The sequence below is a fragment of the Dermacentor andersoni genome, chromosome 4 (assembly GCF_023375885.2).
Source record: "Dermacentor andersoni chromosome 4, qqDerAnde1_hic_scaffold, whole genome shotgun sequence".
NCBI classification, from domain to species: Eukaryota; Metazoa; Arthropoda; class Arachnida; order Ixodida; family Ixodidae; genus Dermacentor; species Dermacentor andersoni.
Genome location: NC_092817.1, coordinates 54729522 through 54753034, shown reverse-complemented (window position 1 = coordinate 54753034; position 23513 = coordinate 54729522). Strand labels below are relative to the sequence as shown.

The window sequence follows — 23513 nt, the reverse complement described above, 5'->3', positions numbered from 1 at the left end:
CGGTTTCATTCATTGCCTCTATGTCATCTTCATCTCTCTGTTCTAAGGCTGAATATTTGTTTGCAAGTGCTAACCTGGATTCTTCTGCTTTTAGCCTTACTGCGTCTAAGTTGGCCTGTTTCTTGTTGACAAATTTTGCTCATTCTCTGTTCAAATTGAGCTGAATCCAAGCCCCTACTAACCTATGATCACTGCACCTTTATCCTATCTAACACTTCTACATCCTGCATTACGCTGGGATTCGCAGAAAGTATGAAATCAATTTCATTTCTTGTTTCCCCATTAGGGCTTTTCCAGGTCCGCTTTTTGTTCCAACGCTTCCTGAAGAAGGTGTTCATTATTCGCAGCTTATTCATTTCCGCGAATTCTACCAACATATCTCCTCGAGTGTTCCTAGAATCCGCGCTGCAGTTGTCAATTGCTTGTTCACCAGCCTGCTTCTTCCTCACTTTTGCATTGAAGTTGCCCATGACTACAGTATACTGAGTTTGCCCTTTTCTCATCGCTAATTCAACACCTTTATAAAACTGTTCCACTTCTTCCTCAACGTGACTGGAGGTTCGAGCGTAGGTTTGTACTACCTTTATTCTGTACCTCCTATTCAGCTTTATTACGACTACTGCTACTCTCTCATTAATGCTGTAGAATTCGTCAATGTTGCCCGCTATGTCATTATAGATTAGGAATCCTATTCCGAACTGCTTCTTATCTGCCTTTCCTGCATAGCAGAGAACGTCACCATTTGTCAGCACTGTACAAGCCTCACCATTTTTTCTAACCTCACTAAGGCCAACGATATCGCAAATAATGTATGATAGTTCCTCAAAGAGTCCTGCTAGGCTAGCTTCACTCGAGAGGGTTTGGGTGTTAAAAGTTGCAAGGGTCAGTTTCCATTGGCGGCCTGTCCGGGTCTAGAGATTCTTAGCACCCTCGCTGCGTGACAGACCTGACCACCGCCTTAGTCAGGGGCTCCGCAGCTGCCTGGGACTGAGGGCCATTGGTTAATTGAATTATTCATTCGGGAAGGAGTGGCCAAATACTGCACGGAAACTGCACGGAAACATTATCGCAAGAAAGGAAAAACACCATGACGTCATAAACTATACACCTTGCACCCTTGCACTATTTTCCACATATTCGCCACTAACATTGAGACATTTGTCGTAGCATGCAATCAGTTTGAAGAAAAGACTCTGGTAAAAACTTCGTGCCCTGCGATGCAAGCTATTGTCGCGCAGCCTCCCCCGCCTCAGCATTATTTTGGAAGTGACGTCCCGAGAATGCGGCTTTCAATGCAGGGAACAGGCGCCCATTCATACCGGATAACATCCCGCACTTCCATTGGGGACCACATTGTCAGCACACGTCTGTCTGCCATCGTGATTTGTACTCGAATAACTTCGGGCACGGTTTACTGCTGCTCTCTCTTCTTTGGCGCTCTGAGCATGCGTCATCCTTTCTGCGCTGACGCTACTTCCGTCGTTGAACTAGCAACGGACGTGCATTTTTATGGTGATTGTTTGTTTCACCGGGTGCATCATTTTCTCTTATAAAAAAATGATGAAACTTACATTCGGCCCGTCCCTCGTACACACACACACACACAGACATCATATATATATATATATATATATTACAATAAGTTAAAGAGGCTTGAAATGCTTCTGTCAATTATATTTATGTTTAAGAGGCAAAGACTTATTTATCAATCACACATGGTGAACCATGAAAGCCCGAAAAATTATTTGAATTTGCCTTTATTTCTTGCAATTATATAAAATGTCAAGATGATGCAGGGCCAAGAGGCAATTGGTACCTGACACAGGTTCCTGATCCCGCCTAGTAGCAGCAGTGCAGCGCACGTGAAAGAATGCACGTTTGCTACAGACAATTTTAATAATAAAACAAGGAATTGTAATTGGCGTTTAATTCTACAGAATAAATGTATCGACAGTTTCAGCAATAGTATTGTGCAGGTTATACGCAACGAAGCACAATCCACATTAATTACTTGCAGTATTCACAAGAAAAAAAGACAGTAGATGTGTGCGACCTTGGAGAATTACAGCCCGATTTCCAGCGAAGTTGTTTCTTTCAAACAGTTGCAATGAAAGTTTCAGTTTCTTGTAATTATATCACATACTTTAAAAAGTGGCCCGTATATACGTCACTGTCCCGTTTGAAAACTTGCCCGCGTGTAATGCTTTGGAACACTTCTTCCGCTAAATTTGACATCGGTTCTTCGAGGGAAACGGCATAACTTCTCTATTCGCAAAAGACATTCATAAAGCTTCGGATTGCTTGCACGCGTAATTTACTGCAAAAGTCATAATTTGTCTATGGTCTTTGAAGTTTACCTACATATTGCCCATAGGGCGCTCTTTATTTTTGCCAAATATAAACAAAATGTCTTGTTTAGTTCATGAAGGACATCGCTGAAACTAAGACGGACCGTGTTAAGACGCCTGAGAATAGGGAAAGAGAAACGACGGCTCAGTAATTATTTGCAACGCTTTTAACAAAAAACAATTTGTCTCACATTGCAGTTACCCTGTTCATCCTGTACCCCCTTTCCACAAAATATAAACCTGTTGTAACCTACAGCTATGTCGGGACACTAGGAAGCATAGCTGACAGCAGCCATTTCACAAGCTGCAACGATTCAATTAAGCATTTTTCACAAATGCTATGTTTGATCCAACGGCATTTAACTACGCACAAACAGTTTCCGTAGAATACCACCAATTTTCGCTAAATTCGGTTCTCGGTGGCTTGTATAGTTCTACCAGAGCAGCGGGCTCAATTCTTCCCTGCTCATTAGACACACTCATAACACTCTAGAGTGCTTGCATACGTAATTTATTGCGAAAGCCCCAAATGCCAATCTATTTCGAACTTCACTTAGACATCACCCATTAACTTGTCCTTGCAGTCCCCAAACATAAGGAAGCTGGCTCCTTTAGTTCAGTGAAGACACCAGGCGAAACTAATATATCAGGCATGAAAAAATTAAAAAGAATAAAGATTAGGGTTTAACGCTTCTAAATAACGCTTCTAAATTAGATTTAATGCTTCTAAATAAGCCAGAAGCGTTTAAACTACGTGAAATATTGCATTTAGAACGCTGCCTGTACCGTCCAAGAATAAAATATCTGAAACGCAGAGCTCTCTTCGGACAATGGGAAGCCTAGCTAATAACAGCAGAATAATACTTTCGTATAATTGCTTACAATTTTTTAACACTGTATTTGGTCAACACGCATTTACCATCGCACATAAACTTGGCGTATTCTTTCCCCTATGTTGGCAAAATTTGACCTTAGTCGGAGTTGTAATTATGCCAGCGCAGCTGTCTATGTTTTACATCCCTCATAAAACAGACTAAATGCAGTAACGCTATGGACTCCACATACGTATTCTACTGGAAAATGTGCATTTAACCCATCTACTTGGAACATTGCCTACACATTGCCCATACCGTGCCCCTAATTTACCCCACATATAAGCAAGGTGCCATGCTGAGCTCACCCAGGACACAAGAGAAACAAACTACGAGTTTCGTATCATGCATGAAAGCAGATGGAAAAACTGGGCCTTAGTATTTACCCGCAACACTTGCATTTAAGCCAGGAAATGGTAAGTTTCGCAACGTATTGCGTTTAGAAGCATCTCTACTTTAGCCGAATTTCAACTGTTTCTCGTGCTGTTGTTTTAGGAGTCTGGGAAACATTTCATGAGAGCAGACTTTACTCGCTTATCGCAATTGCCTCTACTTTGAGCTTATAGTAAGCGTAAGCCGAACGTTAAAAGCCTGGAATGTCTCCACCCGTTTTTGCCGCGCTTTGAAGTAATACTTCGCAGCATTTTCCATGCGATAGACCTCACCTTCCAACAGATTTTGACATGGAATGTTCTTAGGCAATACAAGCCCTACAGGGCCTGACTTTCTTAATTTGTGAAAAATAGCGGATAAAAAGTGCATTGAAGTGTTCACGAGCATGCGTAGTAAGGCGACTCTAAGTGATTAAAAAAAAGAATTTATGAGGTATAGTGGAGGCGGTAATTATTTCGATATTTCATAACAAAAATGCTCGTATGAAGTATTCGAACCATCACAATAATTTCATTCATTTAATAATTTCCTTGCTTGCTTAAGCGTTATTAAATTATCAAGTTGTTCGTTGGCAGAGACGTCCTTTTTTCTTGTGCAGCAAGAGCGGATGACGAACTAAATCAACTATTTTTGTGTGTGTGTGTGTGCGTGTGTGCCTCTGGCTATCAGTTAATTTCCTTGGTTTCTAGATTTATTTAGGGCAGAGTGATGAAACGAAGCTGACGTAACCAACACCGAAACCCCCTCGGTTCTTGCAGAGATGTAAAGACACGTGAGCAATCCTCAAATGAAAAAAAAAATATCGCCACATGTTCGGAACGTATACAGATATATTAATGATCGACGATGGGCAGGGTAATGTCATGGAATTAGTGATTAAAGTTTTTGCTCACCGGCCTTCGTGTAATAAGCAACCCTCAACTACGACCGTCACTTGTCAGCTGTCCGCTTTCTCAGTGTTGAGAACTCTGTTCACTTGATCATTAGTGAATCGTCCTTTACGCTGCCTGATTCTTCCGTCAGATAATGTCATAAATGTACTGCTGTCTCCAAGCTTCATTTCTTGTCGATTAACGGAAGAAGGAAGAACTCTGTCCGCTTCCAGGAGAAACTGTGAAAAGAAGCCCGTGTTTGTACTCCTGCGTGCAGTACAAGGACAGTCTTTATCGAGTAAGCGTAGTAGAGAAGTGCATCGTTGACACTACCACGTGTAACACTGCCCGTGGTTTCTCGATCGTAATCATTTTTTTCTGCAATATACTGCATACTATCTTGATGGCTAACAATGAATTGACGTGAAAAACTCTGATTTAATAATATGGAGGGCAAAAGGCGCAGAGAATTCTCGTTCGAGTAAAGGGACTGCGAGAGCCGACGACAATGCAAAAAAACGTTTCATCGGACTCGTAATGTTTCGTGGCACTGATTAGACCCTGTAGTCCTCAACGGCTGGAAGCTTATGCAATCACTCAGATTCGGCAGATCTCCGCGACTCGCCAAGCATTGTGCAATGAGGCGACGCGCGGCTCCTTTGCGAGTACGAGCGATGAATGCGGTGCCATTGCCTAGGAGGCTTCTATTAGCCAAGTGTTCCGAAAAGCTCCATCCTGTCTGATGGAGTTCGGTTAACTCTCCGATGTGAGCGAAGAATTACGATGGCTGCAACCACTCTCATGCGATTACAGATAGTTTCGAAAGAGGTGAAACGAAGTCTTCTTTCTATTTTTCTTTTCGTGGACGGAACTCGTACAGAATACTTAGGTTGTCGGGGAGAACAACTTTCTATGAAAGTGATACTGCGATGAAGTAGAGCGGAAATTCAGGTTTGTCAGTTATTCATAATCATCTAATAACAGCAGGTAAAGCGAGGGACAAAGAAAAGACGTAAAGAACGCTGCATGTGTATGTGTCTTTTATGTTCGTCCCACGTTTTAATCACTTTTATTAGAAGACGGTGGCAAAATTAAAAGAAAACGAACATTTTCTAAACCATCGCAAATATACAACAAAAAAGTATGTGTATGTGTATGTGTAATAGTGTGTTTTGCCACACATCATACTTAACACGACCCCGATTTCCGCCGACTGTGATCTTGATGCAGAGCAGAATTCGTTCGGGACACTTGGAAACGTAGCAGATAAACGTCGTACAACGTTTTCATATCTTTGCTTAAGACGATCGATTTAAAAAAAAGAAACGTAATTACCAGATGCTCTTATAGCTCTGGCCACATATCACCCATAAATTTCCCCTTACTTTTTTAAAATGTTGTCTTTGTTTAAGGGTGAGTCCTTGAGGACGCTGGGAAAGTTTCTACGTGGTTTGTAATAAAACCACAATACGTTGTGTTGACTGAAAACGTAGAACAGTGCTTGTAATACATCTCTGCCAGACACCATCAGGCTACACCGAAACATAGGCATGAAAGTTTGAGAGAGGGAACAGGATAAAGTTAAAAGAAGCACCAGACCTAAGAAGCGTGATCCGATTTCTGCTTTGCAATAAAGTTTGCGCAATGCGCCATTAGTTGTGGCACCCATAATGTTTGCGTAAACTCCGTACTCATTCGCGCTGGAGACGTTTGTTCCACAATTATTCCTGGCAGGTTTCCTTCAGCAAACATTTAAAGAATAGAACATTCTTGGATATCCACATTCAAATATGTTACTCATGCACTCAGGATACCTAAACTTGAGACATAAAACGAGAGATCATGTGAGAAAAACTAGTATTACAATAATGTTGAATAACGAAGGTCCTCTCGTCACTAACAATACAACCAAATAAGCACAAGTTAACGTATTCAGGAGAAGATCAGGCTGCCTTCTCTCGTTCTGCTACTGCTGTTTAATCTTCTGTTGTCATGCTGAAGCTCTTAAACTGATTCTCTTTCTTTATTCAGCAAAAAAAGTATAAACTAATCTACTTCAATAAAAGGCATTTACGCAAAAGTATGCTGCAACGTCCATAGCATGTCTGTGACTTCCTTTTGATCCACTGGTCTTAAAATTAACAATACTTTTTTTTTTTCACGCAAGTATATCACATAACGCAAAATGGCATCGAGCGTTTTGCAACTTGTACCACACGTTTCGTAATGAAGATCACCGGAAGGTTTATGCAACGACATCGTGTTTCCTCAAGTGATATATATGTTTACCCCTGAGGGGCTTTCTCTAGACTACATCGTCATTCGCAAGGCTAATTCGTTGTACACACTTTTTCCTCGGTGCTTTTCTCGTCTTCAGCACTTCCTGCAGAGAAGTTGCTCCCTTAGGAACATCTCATACATCGTGTCTTACGTCTTCGCAGCATCACTTTATTAGCCCGTACGTGAGGAACTCCACGTATAGGCGTCCGCAATTCACGCTGGAAGTCGTTCATACTGAAAGCGAGAGACCGAAAAAAAAAAAGATTAAAAATAAGAGTAACGACGCCAGAGTGAGTACGTAGCGGAGGAAAACGACTGCTGTCCGCCTTGAAAATCTAGCTCGGCTGCAACGTATTCTCCGCGCGCAACACCGCATCCGCCGGATTCGTGGAGCGTAATCGGCTGAGAACAGGCGCACCCGGCGCGCATAATTAGTAAAGCACCGGCGTCAATGCCGCCGCCTCTCGAGAGTTTCCCGCCCCTTCATCCTTTTCGCCTCTCGCGCTGCCTGCAAAACCAGAGACCCGCTACAGTGTGGTGCTTCTCAGTAGAGCAGCGAGCCGTGGCAATGCGCCGCGAAGGAAGCACAGACCCACGTGAAATGAGAGCTCAAGCCTCGTCGCTGCCAACCTGTTCAAGCAGCCTGCTCGCAGTTGCCAGAGTGTAACATGTAGGAACGGGCTCAATCTGGCAAGGAAAGCTCACCGAAAGTGAATACAGTAAATGAGAGCTGCCTGGTAAACATTGTACAATTTCCTTCGGTGCATGTGAACTAAAGTAAAAGAGGAATTCATTGACAGCGGTAAACTTAGTTTTGCTTATAGTTTCGGCTTGGCGGGTGTGTGAGTGGATGGATGGGCGAATGGGTGGGCGAGTGAGTGAGTGAGTGAGTGAGTGAGTGAGTGAGTGAGTGAGTGAGTGAGTGAGTGAGTGAGTGAGTGAGTGAGTGAGTGAGTGAGTGAGTGAGTGAGTGAGTGAGTGAGTGAGTGAGTGAGTGAGTGAGTGAGTGAGTGAGCGGCAGAGACGTGTGTATGGTAAGCGTTGAAAACACCTTCTGCCTAAGCCCTGTTTACTCTACAATTTCTTTAAAGCTAAGCGCCATTTTCCGAAAGTCATCCTCTTTTGGCTTTGGCGGTACAGTATCCTCGACATTCTAATGAAGCGACAACTGCGGTCTATTGATTTTCTATGGCCGTGACATTTCATTACAGGGTTATTCGAAATCTAAATGGAAACACCACGTATGCCCCTTCAAGAACCCATTTTAAATGTGTTCTGTTTCTACGACCAAATCGATGCTGCTGCTTCGCCCAAGCAGTACAGTCAACCACAAAAGCTTATACGGACCACGGGATCTCTGAAAACGGTCAATTTCCAAGCAGCCTGTAACAGTAGTCAGTAAAACCAAACATCGCAATGTTGTTCAAATACATTGGCAGGGGCTGTAAATGCGAACACTAGGCCGCGTTGTGAGCCTGCGCTGATATTAGGCATGTACGAACATGCCTAAAGAAAAAAAAAGATGGCTACATTTAAGCTCACTTCGGGCACAAAAAGAATGGGCAGATGCACGCTTTGAAAAGCAGGCAGACGAATGAAACAGTTCCGAAATATTCTAAAGTAAAACATTTTCTAAGCTCAACTCGAACTTAAAGTGGCAGTCCACATACACTCCACGAAGGAATGCCCCGCTGCGCAAAGCAAAAGGAGGCGTTGGGGAGAGACCACGGAGTAAGCGACGGCAATTCAAGACGGGGATATAAGGGAACTCGGGGCAAGGAATCTCGCGGCAGGGAAGCAATGAAACAGGAGGGGAGGGGGGGGAAGGAGAAGGCAAAAGAGAAAGAGAGCGCGGTAGTGGCACAATGCGGGAACAATGCGGGTGGCGGGACTGCCTCCTTGGAGCTGCATTATTCTGCCATTAGGTGGGGAAGCATTAGGCGGCAGACACTTACGCGCTTCATCATTGTGTCGTGGCTGGCCCGTTTAAATCCAAGCGAAGCAACGACGAGCGGGCCAACCCTGAATGAACAAAATGATAAAACGAAACTGGTGCAGCAGTGGTCGCGAGAATGAGGAGTGCGAACGCCCCGCAAGGCTTTGGCGACGCGTTCGCTTCGCGGGGGGTCGGTCAGGCAGGAGGCTCTTTTGGGTATCGTTGTCCGAATGCCAGCGCAAAAATAATGGCCGAGCGTCTCAGTCCGCTCTAAATAAATGACCTAATGATGCCCCGCTGGGAATCGCCGACGACTCGGCTCGTCTAATTGTTGCTGCGACCACCGCCGCTTCAGTGGGAGTCGCCGCAAAAGAGAAGACTGTGCCTCCATTAAAGGCCGAGTCTACACGCATCGTTTCTATTGTGCCCCTGTGCCGTCACAAATTAAATATTAAGCGTGTTGCAGATATTTGGTATCGAACACAAAGATAATAAAGGGCGCGATTGTTATGCATACTCTGTCTTAGAGCGCGAAATTCTGTGCCAAAGGCTGTTTCAGAAGTATGTCTGCTTTAGAGATATGTATGAGCCGACATATGTAGAGCTTTTATGTTGTAGTTCATTTTTTTTATTACGCGGTAAAGAGGTGAGCTCAGTGGCGAAACTTTGGGGGCTAACACTCGTTGCTATATAAGTCTCCCTGTAGAGGGAGAAACACGAATCGTCTAAAGTGGGTGAAGTAGATTAAGAAAGATATTGCTTTAAAATTTATCTCGAGCGCCTCAGAGTGTTTATGTAACGATCCTTGAGATGAACATATATATTTCTACTTAGCAACAAACGCATATTAACCCTTTCAGACGCCACTTTATCCCCTTGATTGAAAACTTGCTTTCACCACATTTCTTGCATCTTCAGAATCATAGAAAGTGTACAGCTGCAGAATATACTAGGAATTTTCAATTGTTTATTGAGTTTTGTCTGGTTTACAGAATGTGAACTCCGTGCGAAAACTCACTACAGAAACATCAAATATGAGAACATAAACTATTTCGTGTTTTCAAAATCTTGAAAAGCACTTATCGAGCCACTTGAAAATTATGCCTCGTACATGACATTGTGAAAAACAGTGAAAGAAATGAACCCGCTACATACGACGTACTGATACTGAGTAAAAACTCCCAACCGTCCACTTTCCCATTCACTTTGCAAAAACATTCTGCAAGTTATTCAAAATTGCAGCATAGTTCTAATAATAGGTGTTTCAGAATGTGTGCGACACATTTTCAACATCATTACTTTCATCAGTGCTTTTGCTGTTGACGCACTATCTTACTATACAAAATTGTGTAGACAGCGTCTGAAAGGGTTAAGTGAATAACTGTAGAGTACGTTGAGCAACACTTGGCGTGCCTGTCTTAAATACCATTTATTAGAGAACCTCTTTTCATTTTCACGCTTAAAAGAAAACATAAGAGAACGTAAAGTATAAAACATTATTGTTGTATGGCTTGGGTAAACTTTTCGTGCTTTACTTTATTTTGCAGGAAGGCGTGCTTATCGCAGCTCACCTTTCTGTCTAATCTTTTATATTAGCGACTTGTTCATCCATCTTTATCGTCAATTCTTATAACAATTAAAAAAAAAGACATTTCCGCAACCAAAAAAGTTACGATGCCGAAGGAAAATGGTACGATCTGCAGTCTTCCCACCATACGTAAAATACAGGATGCGAGTTGTAATTCAACCGACGCCAAGATCTACCAGTTGATCTCCGTGTATCAATCACTTAAACGCGCATTGCAGCTAGCCGCACCTGGAGATTTGCTTTATCTGTTATGCTCGCGAAAATGTCGGCGTCCCTTCGGCAGTGCAACGACTAGATACATTTTTGCAAGGCAGGCCTTTGCATTCTAGAACTGTTCCTCCGCTTGACACAGCATAACGTATTTCTGCGCTACCCTTCGACTGAAGTGTGCGCTGTGTTTAATGGCATTCCATAATGATTCCCGCGCGCAAATACTGTAACGGTGTATTCTGAGCATCAACTCGAACACGCTTGAGCAGAGCGTTCTTTCACGAGCAACTGCTGATCGTTGGAATCACGAATGAGAATTACTAATAAGCATTTCCTTCTTCAATCGAGCAGCGGCGCTGGTGCTACTGCACCCGGTGGAGCCGAAGTGGTTGATCAATGCCCGTTTATGTATACGGGAGTGATTTCACGCGCTGCTAAATGTGAAAAAGAAATCTGAACGTAGATAATCCTGACCGCAATACGCTTTATTGATACGTCGCCCAAGAGCGATAAGATTTATTCGGCTGTATTACGGCCTTGGCGACAAACTTTCCGAATGCTACAAGAATTCGTTCGGAAATAAGACTTCACGCACTGTTTGCTCTTTCTGCCCTACAATCGATGTTATCGCGAAAGCTTGCTTAACTAGGACGTGTTGGCTGAACTTAGTGGTGGCCTTCCATTTATAAGCGTGCATCTGAGTGCAACATACATGAATGTATGTCGCACATACCGTTCGTTTACGAGTGTGTGTGACCCACGGTGTAACTTAGAAAACGTGCTTCGTTTGGATGACTGTATTTTGCTGAATGTGCGTGAATGCTGCGCAGCGGAACTGGAAATTGCACGTACGGTTCGGACGAGGAAATAAAATAATGCAGAAACGGCCCTGAGTTTACATTTCGTTACACACGCGATAAAAATGACAGAGAAACTGAAGTGCCTGGAATGAAGAGGAACAGAAGACAAATCCGCATAGCACAAGTAAACCAAGAGACAATCTGTATTACCTTAATGTGACGCGAAAGACATTTTTTGGAAACGCGGGCACTATCGCCTCATGCATGAAGGATATGCAAACCGCGGTACAAGACCGTTCGATAAGACGGCGTCTATAAATATCCCCTCGTATAAGATATTAATATCGCGCGCCCATACTCGGACACCGAAGCGCGGGGTATCGAGCGAAGGCTACCGGTCAGGTCACCGAGACACGAGACGCTGACACAGCAGCGGGATAAATTACGCAGACGAGACTGGAGCGGCCATAGCTGCCCGACTCACCATGTTCCATTTCTGCCTTTGCATCCTCGTTTACTTGCCTGTCGCCGAACGTGCGACGCGCTGATACCACCCAGTGGCCCTGGGCGACGTGCCTCGCTACGCGTACCTTTCAGCTGACCACGGATCGGCTTACGTTGCAGCCATTTGTCTCGGTGATTGTGGCGCTCGCTAGCGGTGACGTCATCTGCCCGCTCTTCGTCGCGGATGCGCAGTGACTGCGATGCGTTCCACGGGATGCACAGCGACGCAGTAGTTGTGTTCATCGAATAAATTACGGCGTGGCTTACACAACGTCCTGCGGCAGAGCGAAGCCTGCGTTCTTCAGGAGCTACCGACGTACAGTCAACACCAAAAGTTTATGGACCATGGTATCTGAGAAAATGTTGAATTTTCGAGCAGTCTGCATGAGAAAGAGAAAGCAAAGATAGAAAAGACGAGGAGGTAAACCAGACGGGAGTTCCGTTTGCTAACCTTCACTGAGAGTAAGGCAAAGTGGAACAGAAAGAGCAAAAGATGGAAAGCGTGAGCACTGAGTGTAAGTGGGAGGATGCACAGGGACACTATAAGCGGTTTCTTGAACCGGTATACTGAGTAATGTACTAGTGCACGAATCACTTTTTGTGCCAGTAACGACTGTAGCGACAGTCCGAGTACCTTTGACTCGGAGAACGGTGTCGAGTACATTCGGTTTAAAGTTGTTCTAAGAGAGAGGCGTTGTGCATCATAGCGAGGACATACACAATAGGGGCCCCATGGATTTCTTACATATACAGGAGTCGTACATTCGGTTTAAAGTTGTTCTAAGAGAGAGGCGTTGTGCATCATAGCGAGGACATACACAATAGGGGCCCCATGGATTTCTTACATATACAGGAGTCGTACATTGAGCTATCGGCCATTCCCATACGATAGGAGTAAGCATGCGCCATAAGTAAGAGTCGCCATAAAGGAGCGAACCTCTCCTAAAATTCATTTCAATAAACAAAAAAGCGTACGTGAACGCCACTCGTAGCCAAAAGCGGCACTGCAAGGCTGTTTTGCCGCGGGAAAGGCTAGATGTCAGTTGTAGCCGTAGCAAAGGGTTCGGCTTATGCAATCGGCCATAGAAGACACTTGGACAAAAGAAAGCTTGTGGCTTTTTGCGCACAAACAGATGAAGTAACCTGGCAGCGTCCGTACTCGCCAATGGTATTGGAATTGTCCGGGTGTCTTCGTGGGAAGACCGGACAGCCCTGTCAGAAAAGTCGTTGCCGACGAGGTCCCAGTGAACAGGAATTCACTGAAAGATTACGTTATGCCTTGTTTCCAGAGAGAGAGAGAGGAGAGAGAGAAACAAAGAGGGAATGGTTGGGCGGTTAACCAAGGACGTGCCCGGTTGGCTACCCTACACTTGGGGAGGCGGAAAAGAGAAGAACAGATAAGGAGAGAAAAGAAAAATAATAGTCAGTCATTCAAAATCAGTCGCACAGGAATTTCCACTGTCACAAGCGTCCGTACAATTCAGTGTCCTTTTTTGGTCTCTTGCAAGCAAGAATTCATAGGCCATGGTCCAAGGATCTTTTCTTCTGAGAGCGCTCTATCATCTGGCATATTGAGTTTCGCTTGTAAAGTACGTCGTTGAGTGTCAAAGGTTCGGCAGTGACACTAAAGGTACTCTAGAGTCTCATCGCACTCGCACAAATTGCATGCCGCACTGTTGACCATTCCGATCAGGACTGAATAGGAATTTGTAAATGCGACGCCTAACTACATGCGACACGGTAAAGTTGTTTCGCGACGGGAAAGCCATAGTGGCAGGCGAAGTCGCAAGTTAGGGTCGAAAGTTCAGCCACCGTAGATGTAGTCATGCGTGACATTTTCATTTTAACTGTAGCCTGCTTAGCTGGAACAACGAATGTGGCAGTTATACTAGTAAGTGAGGTCGAATGGACGGTATATATATGTACACGGTCATGATATGTCTGGTGCAGTACTAGAAGCGTCAGTTGCTTCAGAGCCGCTGAGGGATGATTAGCCTTCTTAATAACTCCGGGAACAGCAAAGTTCATTTCAGGCTGTCGCAGGCACCGCAGGGGAGATAAAGGCGTCGCCGCCGGTGTATAAGATGATGCTAAGCAGCCTTGATGAGCGCTAATCACACTTGAAAAGGTAACTTGAGGTCTCTGGGCTGGTAGGGAAGCTAAGTGATGGTCAGGGATCCTTGATAGATTGCGAACGTGCGCTCTGAAAGAGTCGACAGCTACGTGTGCCTGGATCATATGGTATCTCGCGATGGCAGTTCTTGCTGGTGTTAAGATTCAACGAGGCAGGCATAAACACGTGCGTGAGGCTTGACCTTATAGGCTCTCCATAAAGTGAATGTTGGTCTTTTATGTATTTGAGAAAACTGGTATAGACTGTAACTTAGGAGTCCCAGGAACAGTACCTCGCGCAGCTGCGCCATAGGATTGACTGGTGTACCCCAGGCTTTGCTTGAGAGAAATTTGAAAACCTGAGCAATGGCATTTAAGTTCTTCTTCTGAGAGACGCAGTGAGGGCTCCAGGAGAGGCCGCGAACAAAGATGACACCGAGACAGCGATGCGTCTTAACATAGGACACAGCTTGACCGTTGATTCAAACGGGGTATAATGACATTTGTTTACGCGTAAAGCCGACCCATGCACGCTTTTCGGTAGACACACTGAGGCCTTGTTCTGAGAGATAAGACGCCGTCATAGTTGCCGCCCGCTGAAGCCTGGCCCGCACCTGAAGGCGAGTCACCGCAGAGAGCAGCCTGTAAGAGTAGCCAGAAAAAGCGTACGCCTCAATGTTGTTCGCATATGCCAGTATAGGCTGAGAATGTGAATACCAGGCCGCGTTAGGGCTGCGGAGATATTCAGCTTTTTCTCCGATACCATGTTCCATAAGTTTGGCGGTTGACTGTACGTGTATTAGAGCAATTCTTAAATATATGCGCCTCTGAAAGCTAGCTATGACGACAGTTTTCAGAACTATCAACGGGAGAATGTAAAAACGTTTCGAGCGATAGTTATTGCGTTAACAATGTTTAGCACGACGTCTAGCTGAACTTAGGCATTTCAACATGCTTGTTACGTATCCCATGTACTTTCGAGGCGTATTTAGAAGTAATCACCGCCTGCCTATATTAACAGTGGCGGCGAGAACTCGCCCGTGAAAGGGCTCGCCGTCGGAGCGTCGATCCAGCCGTTAGAGCCGCCCGAGCCTATGCAATCCGACAGCAACGAGAAGGAGGTCTCGAGTTTAGGAAGTGGGAAGCCGAAGCAATCCGGCACTGTTAGCTGTGGGTTACTTAACCGTGACGAAGGTCAGGTGCACGCAGGACAAGCTTCGCTTACCCCCATTTCCCGGTAGTGGTAGGGTTGGCATTATGTTTGTCCGTCCTTCTTCTTGTTTGCGTGGTCACACCTGTCATGAAAACCAGGCTTTAGACAAGGGGAAGCAAACCAGTGCAAAAGCTAGTTAAAAACTCCTATCATAGGTAAAACGCCAGGTGAGCGCGCATCTTGGAGGCACATATGACAAACAAGAGCCGTGAGACATGTCTAGTTTGTCCTATATATGTGTATTTAGGAATTACATGATATCGCTGGTAAAACAAAGAAACGTAAACAACTGAATATTCATGGGTGTCACTTGCTATCGCATGTCATACTGTATAGCAAAGCATTTCGATTGTATATATATTGCTAACGCGAAAAGATTATTTCCAGATGAAAGAAAAGAACAAAATGACCGCAGTGACGCCCGTTATCGACAGCGTATTTCTGGAAGCGGTGTGGGACAGAGAAAAAGAGGACAAGTGATCACGCGGTAGTTGTCCACAACTGAGCTAGTTATCCATGCTTGGTACGTTAGACGAGACTTGTGCAACTTTTTTTTTTGTCAAATTCATAGCTATTTGAAGCCTAAATACGTACTGAAATGTTGCGGAGCTTCCCTGACTAATGGTCTCAAGAGAGCCACGACCGGCAGTAAAAAGATAAGAAAAAAAAAACGGCCCCTTAGAAACTCTAGCAGACGATGGAGACCATGAAAAACTTGAAAAAAATAAGAAGAAAAGATTGCTTGCAATTTCAGTACAAGTATTCAGAACTTCACTGCCTGACAAATTGCTTCTAGACTTTCCGATGCCACCCACACGTGTTCCTATGTTATCACATGATTAACATAAGAAGCCATCATAATAGCATAAGCAATGCACAATAGCAATGATAGCATAAGAAGCTATCAGAAGAAAAAGGAAGATCAGCAAACGAAAGCACGTCGTCGTTACACGCACACCTACCACATTATCTAGCATCAAGGGCCCGTTTCTTTGATCTTCGGCGTTCGATAGTTGCCACATCCTTACACCGTGCCACGCGAACCGCGTAACCAGCGTTTGGCCGAGAGCCCGCAAGATTGCTTCCAGCGGAACGGCTGATTGTAGTACAGCGATCATCTTTTCCTCGCCTGTCCGCTTGGCGTAATTCTCTTGAGCGCGGTGTTCTTTTTCTTTCTTTCTTTGCATGTTTCCTGCGCCCACAAAGAGACCTGAGCGCTGCGAGCGGGACGAGTTTCCAGCGTTTGTTCTCGACTTTGGTCGCTCTACATCCTTTCATTATTATTATTGTTCACTCGAACGAGGCCACGCGCGGAAGCCGAGAAGGAGGCTGAAAAACAAAAACCGAGAAAACTAAGCAGAAAAGGGTGAAGAGATGGGGAGAAAGGGAGAGGAAAGAAACGGGGCAAATGCGGCTGTTATTTATGAGCTCGCGCTGTCCGGCGCCCGGAGCCCTTGTTCTACGCGCCCTGCTCGAGAGAGCGGGAGCCGGCCGGAATTAATAACGCGCTCGCGGCGAAACACGGCACATCCGAGTCCCGGGGCCTGCCCGCCACGCCTCGCGCTTTTCCCCGTATCCAGAGGCACGCCCGCGCGGGTGCTGCCCGAATCGCGCGCGGGAAGCGTTGTTCTCCCGGCTCCCCCGCGCATAGGAGAGCATCGCGAAAGCCTTAGGCAGCAGTCGCCGGGCTCCTTATCTGGTGCCGTGGTCGCCGTCGGGGCCTGCAGTTGCGCGACGCGTGTGCGTTTCTTTCGCAAGTGGTGGTTTGCCTTTGTTGCCGCACAGGTTAGCCCGCCTCTTAATTAAAAACCGCCGCATCCCCTGCTCTTGCAACAACCACACAGAGCTATATAGCTGTGTATATTTGCTCCTTTAGCACGAGAGAGCGCGCTAATTTCGGCGTACAAGCGTCGGGAGGCTGATGAGTGTGACATTGGCAAGCCCGACGAAGTCGCAAAGAAATAGGGCGAGGGCGGTACTGGCAAGAACACAAAGATCCGGAAAAGTAGACAGACAGACAGACAGACAGACAGACAGACAGACAGACAGACAGACAGACAGACAGACAGACAGACAGACAGACAGACAGACAGACAGACAGACAGACAGACAGACAGACAGACAGACAGACAGACAGACAGACAGACAGACAGACAGACAGACAGACAGACAGACAGACAGACAGACAGACAGACAGACAGACAGACAGACAGACAGACAGACAGACAGACAGACAGACAGACAGACAGACAGACAGACAGACAGACAGACAGACAGACAGACAGACAGACAGACAGACAGACAGACAGACAGACAGACAGACAGACAGACAGACAGACAGACAGACAGACAGACAGACAGACAGACAGACAGACAGACAGACAGACAGACAGACAGACAGACAGACAGACAGACAGACAGACAGACAGACAGACAGACAGACAGACAGACAGACAGACAGACAGACAGACAGACAGACAGACAGACAGACAGACAGACAGACAGACAGACAGACAGACAGACAGACAGACAGACAGACAGACAGACAGACAGACAGACAGACAGACAGACAGACAGACAGACAGACAGACAGACAGACAGACAGACAGACAGACAGACAGACAGACAGACAGACAGACAGACAGACAGACAGACAGACAGACAGACAGACAGACAGACAGACAGACAGACAGACAGACAGACAGACAGACAGACAGACAGACAGACAGACAGACAGACAGACAGACAGACAGACAGACAGACAGACAGACAGACAGACAGACAGACAGACAGACAGACAGACAGACAGACAGACAGACAGACAGACAGACAGACAGACAGACAGACAGACAGACAGACAGACAGACAGACAGACAGACAGACAGACAGACAGACAGACAGACAGACAGACAGACAGACAGACAGACAGACAGACAGACAGACAGACAGACAGACAGACAGACAGACAGACAGACAGACAGACAGACAGACAGACAGACAGACAGACAGACAGACAGACAGACAGACAGACAGACAGACAGACAGACAGACAGACAGACAGACAGACAGACAGACAGACAGACAGACAGACAGACAGACAGACAGACAGACAGACAGACAGACAGACAGACAGACAGACAGACAGACAGACAGACAGACAGACAGACAGACAGACAGACAGACAGACAGACAGACAGACAGACAGACAGACAGACAGACAGACAGACAGACAGACAGACAGACAGACAGACAGACAGACAGACAGACAGACAGACAGACAGACAGACAGACAGACAGACAGACAGACAGACAGACAGACAGACAGACAGACAGACAGACAGACAGACAGACAGACAGACAGACAGACAGACAGACAGACAGACAGACAGACAGACAGACAGACAGACAGACAGACAGACAGACAGACAGACAGACAGACAGACAGACAGACAGACAGACAGACAGACAGACAGACAGACAGACAGACAGACAGACAGACAGACAGACAGACAGACAGACAGACAGACAGACAGACAGACAGACAGACAGACAGACAGACAGACAGACAGACAGACAGACAGACAGACAGACAGACAGACAGACAGACAGACAGACAGACAGACAGACAGACAGACAGACAGACAGACAGACAGACAGACAGACAGACAGACAGACAGACAGACAGACAGACAGACAGACAGACAGACAGACAGACAGACAGACAGACAGACAGACAGACAGACAGACAGACAGACAGACAGACAGACAGACAGACAGACAGACAGACAGACAGACAGACAGACAGACAGACAGACAGACAGACAGACAGACAGACAGACAGACAGACAGACAGACAGACAGACAGACAGACAGACAGACAGACAGACAGACAGACAGACAGACAGACAGACAGACAGACAGACAGACAGACAGACAGACAGACAGACAGACAGACAGACAGACAGACAGACAGACAGACAGACAGACAGACAGACAGACAGACAGACAGACAGACAGACAGACAGACAGACAGACAGACAGACAGACAGACAGACAGACAGACAGACAGACAGACAGACAGACAGACAGACAGACAGACAGACAGACAGACAGACAGACAGACAGACAGACAGACAGACAGACAGACAGACAGACAGACAGACAGACAGACAGACAGACAGACAGACAGACAGACAGACAGACAGACAGACAGACAGACAGACAGACAGACAGACAGACAGACAGACAGCTAGCTAGTTAGCTAGCTAGGTAGGTAGCTAGCGAATCGCCTTGTGGTAGTCTTCATTTAATTATTACTTGTATCCCAGCTATGCACGCATTACAGAAGCCACGGAATCCCTCAGAGCGGAATACTGAGCCCAACGCTTTTTAATCTAAACCTAACTGAATTCATCGACAACCTATTCAGCTGTCCACCTAGGTCGACGACGTATGCCATTGGACATAGGATGTGGCACGTATTACGTATTGCGCTTGGCTTAAAAAACCTGAAACCTTGACATCATGGTACCTTCCTCGACAGTGACTGTAGATGTCATGTTAAAAGCGCTTACTGATGACATTTATCCGAAAGCCAATGTGTGCATACGGCATTTAACTCAACGGACAACTGATATCGCTCAGTAGACGTTTGTAATTGGACATCGGATGTGGCACGGATTCAGTTTTGCACTTGGCTTAAGAAATATGCCACCTTGATATCATGGTACTTTCGTAAACATGACTGGAGATGTCATATTAAGAGCGCTTAGTGATGGCATTTATTTGAGGGCCAATGTGTGCCTACGGCATTTCATTCAATGGACAACTGATATTGTGCAGTAGACGCTTGTTGTCCAAGGAAGATTTCCCAGGCTTCAGTAAAGGCACCAGGTGGTTGTACTTGCATTGCACTTGCATTGCATTCCATCGTGCAAACATAGGTTGGCGACATCCACAACACAGCGTTGTGCTCTCAAACCCACGCGACGTAAGACGGCGTAAGATATGCCGTCGGGACCTCGCGATGATGAGCACCTTCATGCAGCCAAGGTGGCTTGTAGTTCTTCCAAGGAGAATGGCACGTCCATACTTTCAGCTCTTGCAGAAGGAACGTCGTTTAGTGGCAGGTCACTACGAAGAACGACCTCACCGGCGACTTTCGCAGAAAAATCACCAGCTCACATCAATCTCTCAACACTTCTGATGCAGATCTAGCGCTGTGAAGGGGCGACGTTGTTGTGGAAGTACGCTAAGACCGCGCAGACTTCTCCACAAAACAGATAACCGCTTTCGAGGGTCCAGCAATGCGCAAAAGCTCTTCCACCGTTAGTCCTGCAGTTTGGATATCTGACGCTGGCTTTTCTTCTATGTGCGCCTGTCTTCCTTGAGGTCATAAATAAATTTTGTGCCCTTTGTCGTCCTTCGGCTCTTCGGCGAATAGCCTGAATCCTTTCCAACTGTAAGTCGAATTCTGCGCTTCGTGTAAAAATCGTAAACGAACGCGTAGAAACTTGCATTACCAGCACGATTATCTCTTTAATAAGGCTACCAGAATAAGACTACCAGTCTATCACCACACCCGTCCTCCACGTAAAGCCGGTGTAATTGCGCTTCTATCTGCCTTCAGGTCACTGGAAAGAATGAGCCATCCAGGCCTTTTGTAGTCATAGCTAAAGATGCGGTCACTGCCGTGAGTTTCTATGTCTAGGAGCCATTGTGTTTTTGAACTGGTACTCTGGCACAAAATCCAAGTCCGAGCAGCCGCTATAAGTCGATTCTCGAAAATAACTCGGGCTGCCATTGTTCAGAGCACACAGTCCGTGTTTGGAAGCAGGATGAACCAACGAAGTCCTTCCCCTGGAACTTTCCCTGAGGCGTCCTCGAACGGGTGATGAGCATTAAGGTCTCCCCAGAATTCAGGGGTCAGGTGTCGCCGTAAATGCGTCTTGAAGCTTGTGTTGATCAAATCTACTTGCTTAAAGACTGCCGAGGCTGCAGGATAGTGGCATGCTTCGTTGATGCCCACCGCCGCCGAGGACGACATCTTCAAACAAATGTGAAAGCTTCTTTGCGGGACGAGCCGTCGCGTTCCATTTCTCTCAAGGTGCTTCAATTTTTCTTCGTCCATGGACAATACTCCGATGAAGCATCATGACACCCAAGTCAGTTTGGATATTTCAGAGTAGTCTCTTGACAACATTCTACCGGATGGGGATCGCGCAACGTGGGCGGGCACTTTGTTTTACAAATGCCGCTCACGTGGCCCACTCATACATCTGCGGTATTGAAGAGGTCTTGTAATGGTCCAATGGCATGATGGGAATATTCGACCTTCACGTGCGATTGGATGGAGTCACGTTTGAAAACCGCTTTTATGCAACGGGAACTGCAGATGCGTTAAGTCTCCACCATGTTCGTGGCTTCGGTAACTGACTTGACCAGGACCAGAAGATCACCATTGGGAATGAACACGTCGACATCATATACGACACCCGTTTTGATGCTGCTGTCCTGTGGGATGTAAGTGCGGACCTTGATGTCGCCGAGATCCGTAGCATTTCGCAGAGCAGCCAGTGTGACCCAGTGCTCGACGTCTATGGCAAAATTTTTCTTTCATGGGTTGAGTCTCATGTCTTTTATCTCATTCGATATGAGAGCCTCTAGTCTTGCCAAAATGATAATTGGGAGCAATGGGAACAAAGGGCATATTGGTCCGTGGAGAACCATTAGTGGCCTTTATGGTTCACGCAATTGGTGGCGAAGAAGCACCGAGGATCCTCCTCTTCACCTTGCGCTTCACCGCAAGCATGAAATCGTTGCCGCTGTCCTCACTGACTGCCATATACAGCTCAGTGCTGTCACTAGCGGTGTCATCCTTACGGCTGTTCCGCTTCCTTGAGGACGTCGATGGAGGTAATACTAAGTCGGGAGTGCGCGAAGCTGGCTCCTGATCCACACTGCCCTCGAGAAAGCGATGACCCCGGAAAACGAGAAACTTTTCCGAAAAGCCAGAAGATCTAAAAAGAAGCGTCTCACACAAAAGAACATTTCGTCATCGTCCTGTTACGACCTTGACGTACAGCTCAATCACCAGCGAAATTGATTATACAGACAAGACACCCCAAATATAACGCGCCTCAGACTGCATAAACTAAACCCTTCGCTGCAGCACAGACTTTCAGCCAGACTTCATCGACGTCAGGCATCGTTTGTGTGTCGTTTGTGGTTACACCACATTAACTTGAATAACTGACAGGGCTGCGTGCGATGTCTGAGGCAGTTAAGAGAGTATTTCGTGTGCCACTGTGTTCGATTTCAATCACACAAAAAAATAAACAATCTTCAACGCATTACGACGACTGGACGCTCAGCTACTGTCCGTTCAGGCGCTACTCAAACACCCTCACAAGATAGTCAAGGTACTTTTACGTTTCGTGAGGGGGACTGGCCTGCGGGAACTCCTTTGACTGCGTGGTGCCATCTGCCCATGTGCTCGAATTCGTATCATCTTTCCTCTCTCTCTCTCTCTCTCTCTCTCATCTTTCAATTTGCTTCTTCTCCCTCCTCCAGTGTAGGGTAGCCGACCAGACGCTTTCCTAGTTAGCATTCCTGCTTTCTCCTTTTCTCTTTCCTCTTTGCCGCTCACTTTGTTACCCTGCTAGTGGCACCTTTATTGTCGCGGGTGTGACGCGAACGTGTGTTAAATTTATGCAAGACAAAGGGCAAGAAGAATATTGGTAACCGAAGGAATGAGCTTCTGTTGCACTAGCAATTATATAGACTTTTGAGGTGCGTTCGCGCCGTTGGCGCCGCCATCGTCGCGCTGTTACAGTATCGACGGCGCATGCGTGGCGCGCGCTTTAAAGGTTCGAAGGTATCCAGAGACACGTCGCGAGTTGGCTACAAGAACGACGAAGCCGAGTAAACAGAGTAAGCTCTGCGGCTGGTTCAAGGCAACGTTCTGCCTTCTGGCATGAGAGGTGTGCACACACTTGCACTAGCGTTCGTGCTGAGTATCTGTGTACGTACCACACACGGGACAGACAGCAAACGTCAAGCTACATCGAAATGCACATAAACTACATCTTGTGCAACATCGAATTAGGACGCCTACACTCCTCGCGTCACCTGTTACTGACTACGGTGGCACTCTCAGTGCAATGGTTGGTAGGCAGGCAAGAAACTTCCCTCTCCCTTAGTAGCGAATCGCTACTAAGGGAGAGGGAACCAGTCCAGTATGCACTTGCTGTAATAATATAGTTCTGTGTACAAGGATAAAGATCTGCATGGAAAAATACCTCAAGAAAGGTTGCGAGCCGTGACACTTAAACTTGTCAATAGATGCAACTTCTCCGAGCTGATGGCGCAAACTCCGACAAACAA

At 46.2% G+C, this 23513-nt stretch overlaps 2 protein-coding genes across 10 annotated transcripts in view; one reads left to right on the top strand and one right to left on the bottom strand.

Annotated features, from left to right (window-relative positions):
* The window catches only part of LOC126537170 (glutamate receptor 1-like), a 212027-nt gene that overhangs the window by 28892 nt on the left and 159622 nt on the right, over positions 1-23513 (top strand). The window lies entirely within an intron of this gene.
* LOC126537186 (uncharacterized) overlaps positions 1-23513 on the bottom strand; it is a 456401-nt gene that overhangs the window by 312691 nt on the left and 120197 nt on the right. For 4 of the 6 annotated variants that reach the window (XR_011893846.1, XR_008613656.1, XR_008613657.1 and 1 more), the window contains exon 2: positions 15141-15210. Coding sequence is in view for 1 of the 6 variants with exons in the window: in XM_055073791.2 (XP_054929766.1) it covers positions 15141-15210 (70 nt within the window). In the remaining 5 variants the exon portion in view is untranslated. Of the gene's footprint in view, positions 1-11783; positions 11940-15140; positions 15211-23513 lie in introns of those variants that run through there. The other 2 variants (XR_011893845.1, XM_055073787.2) reach the window with 1 other exon arrangement.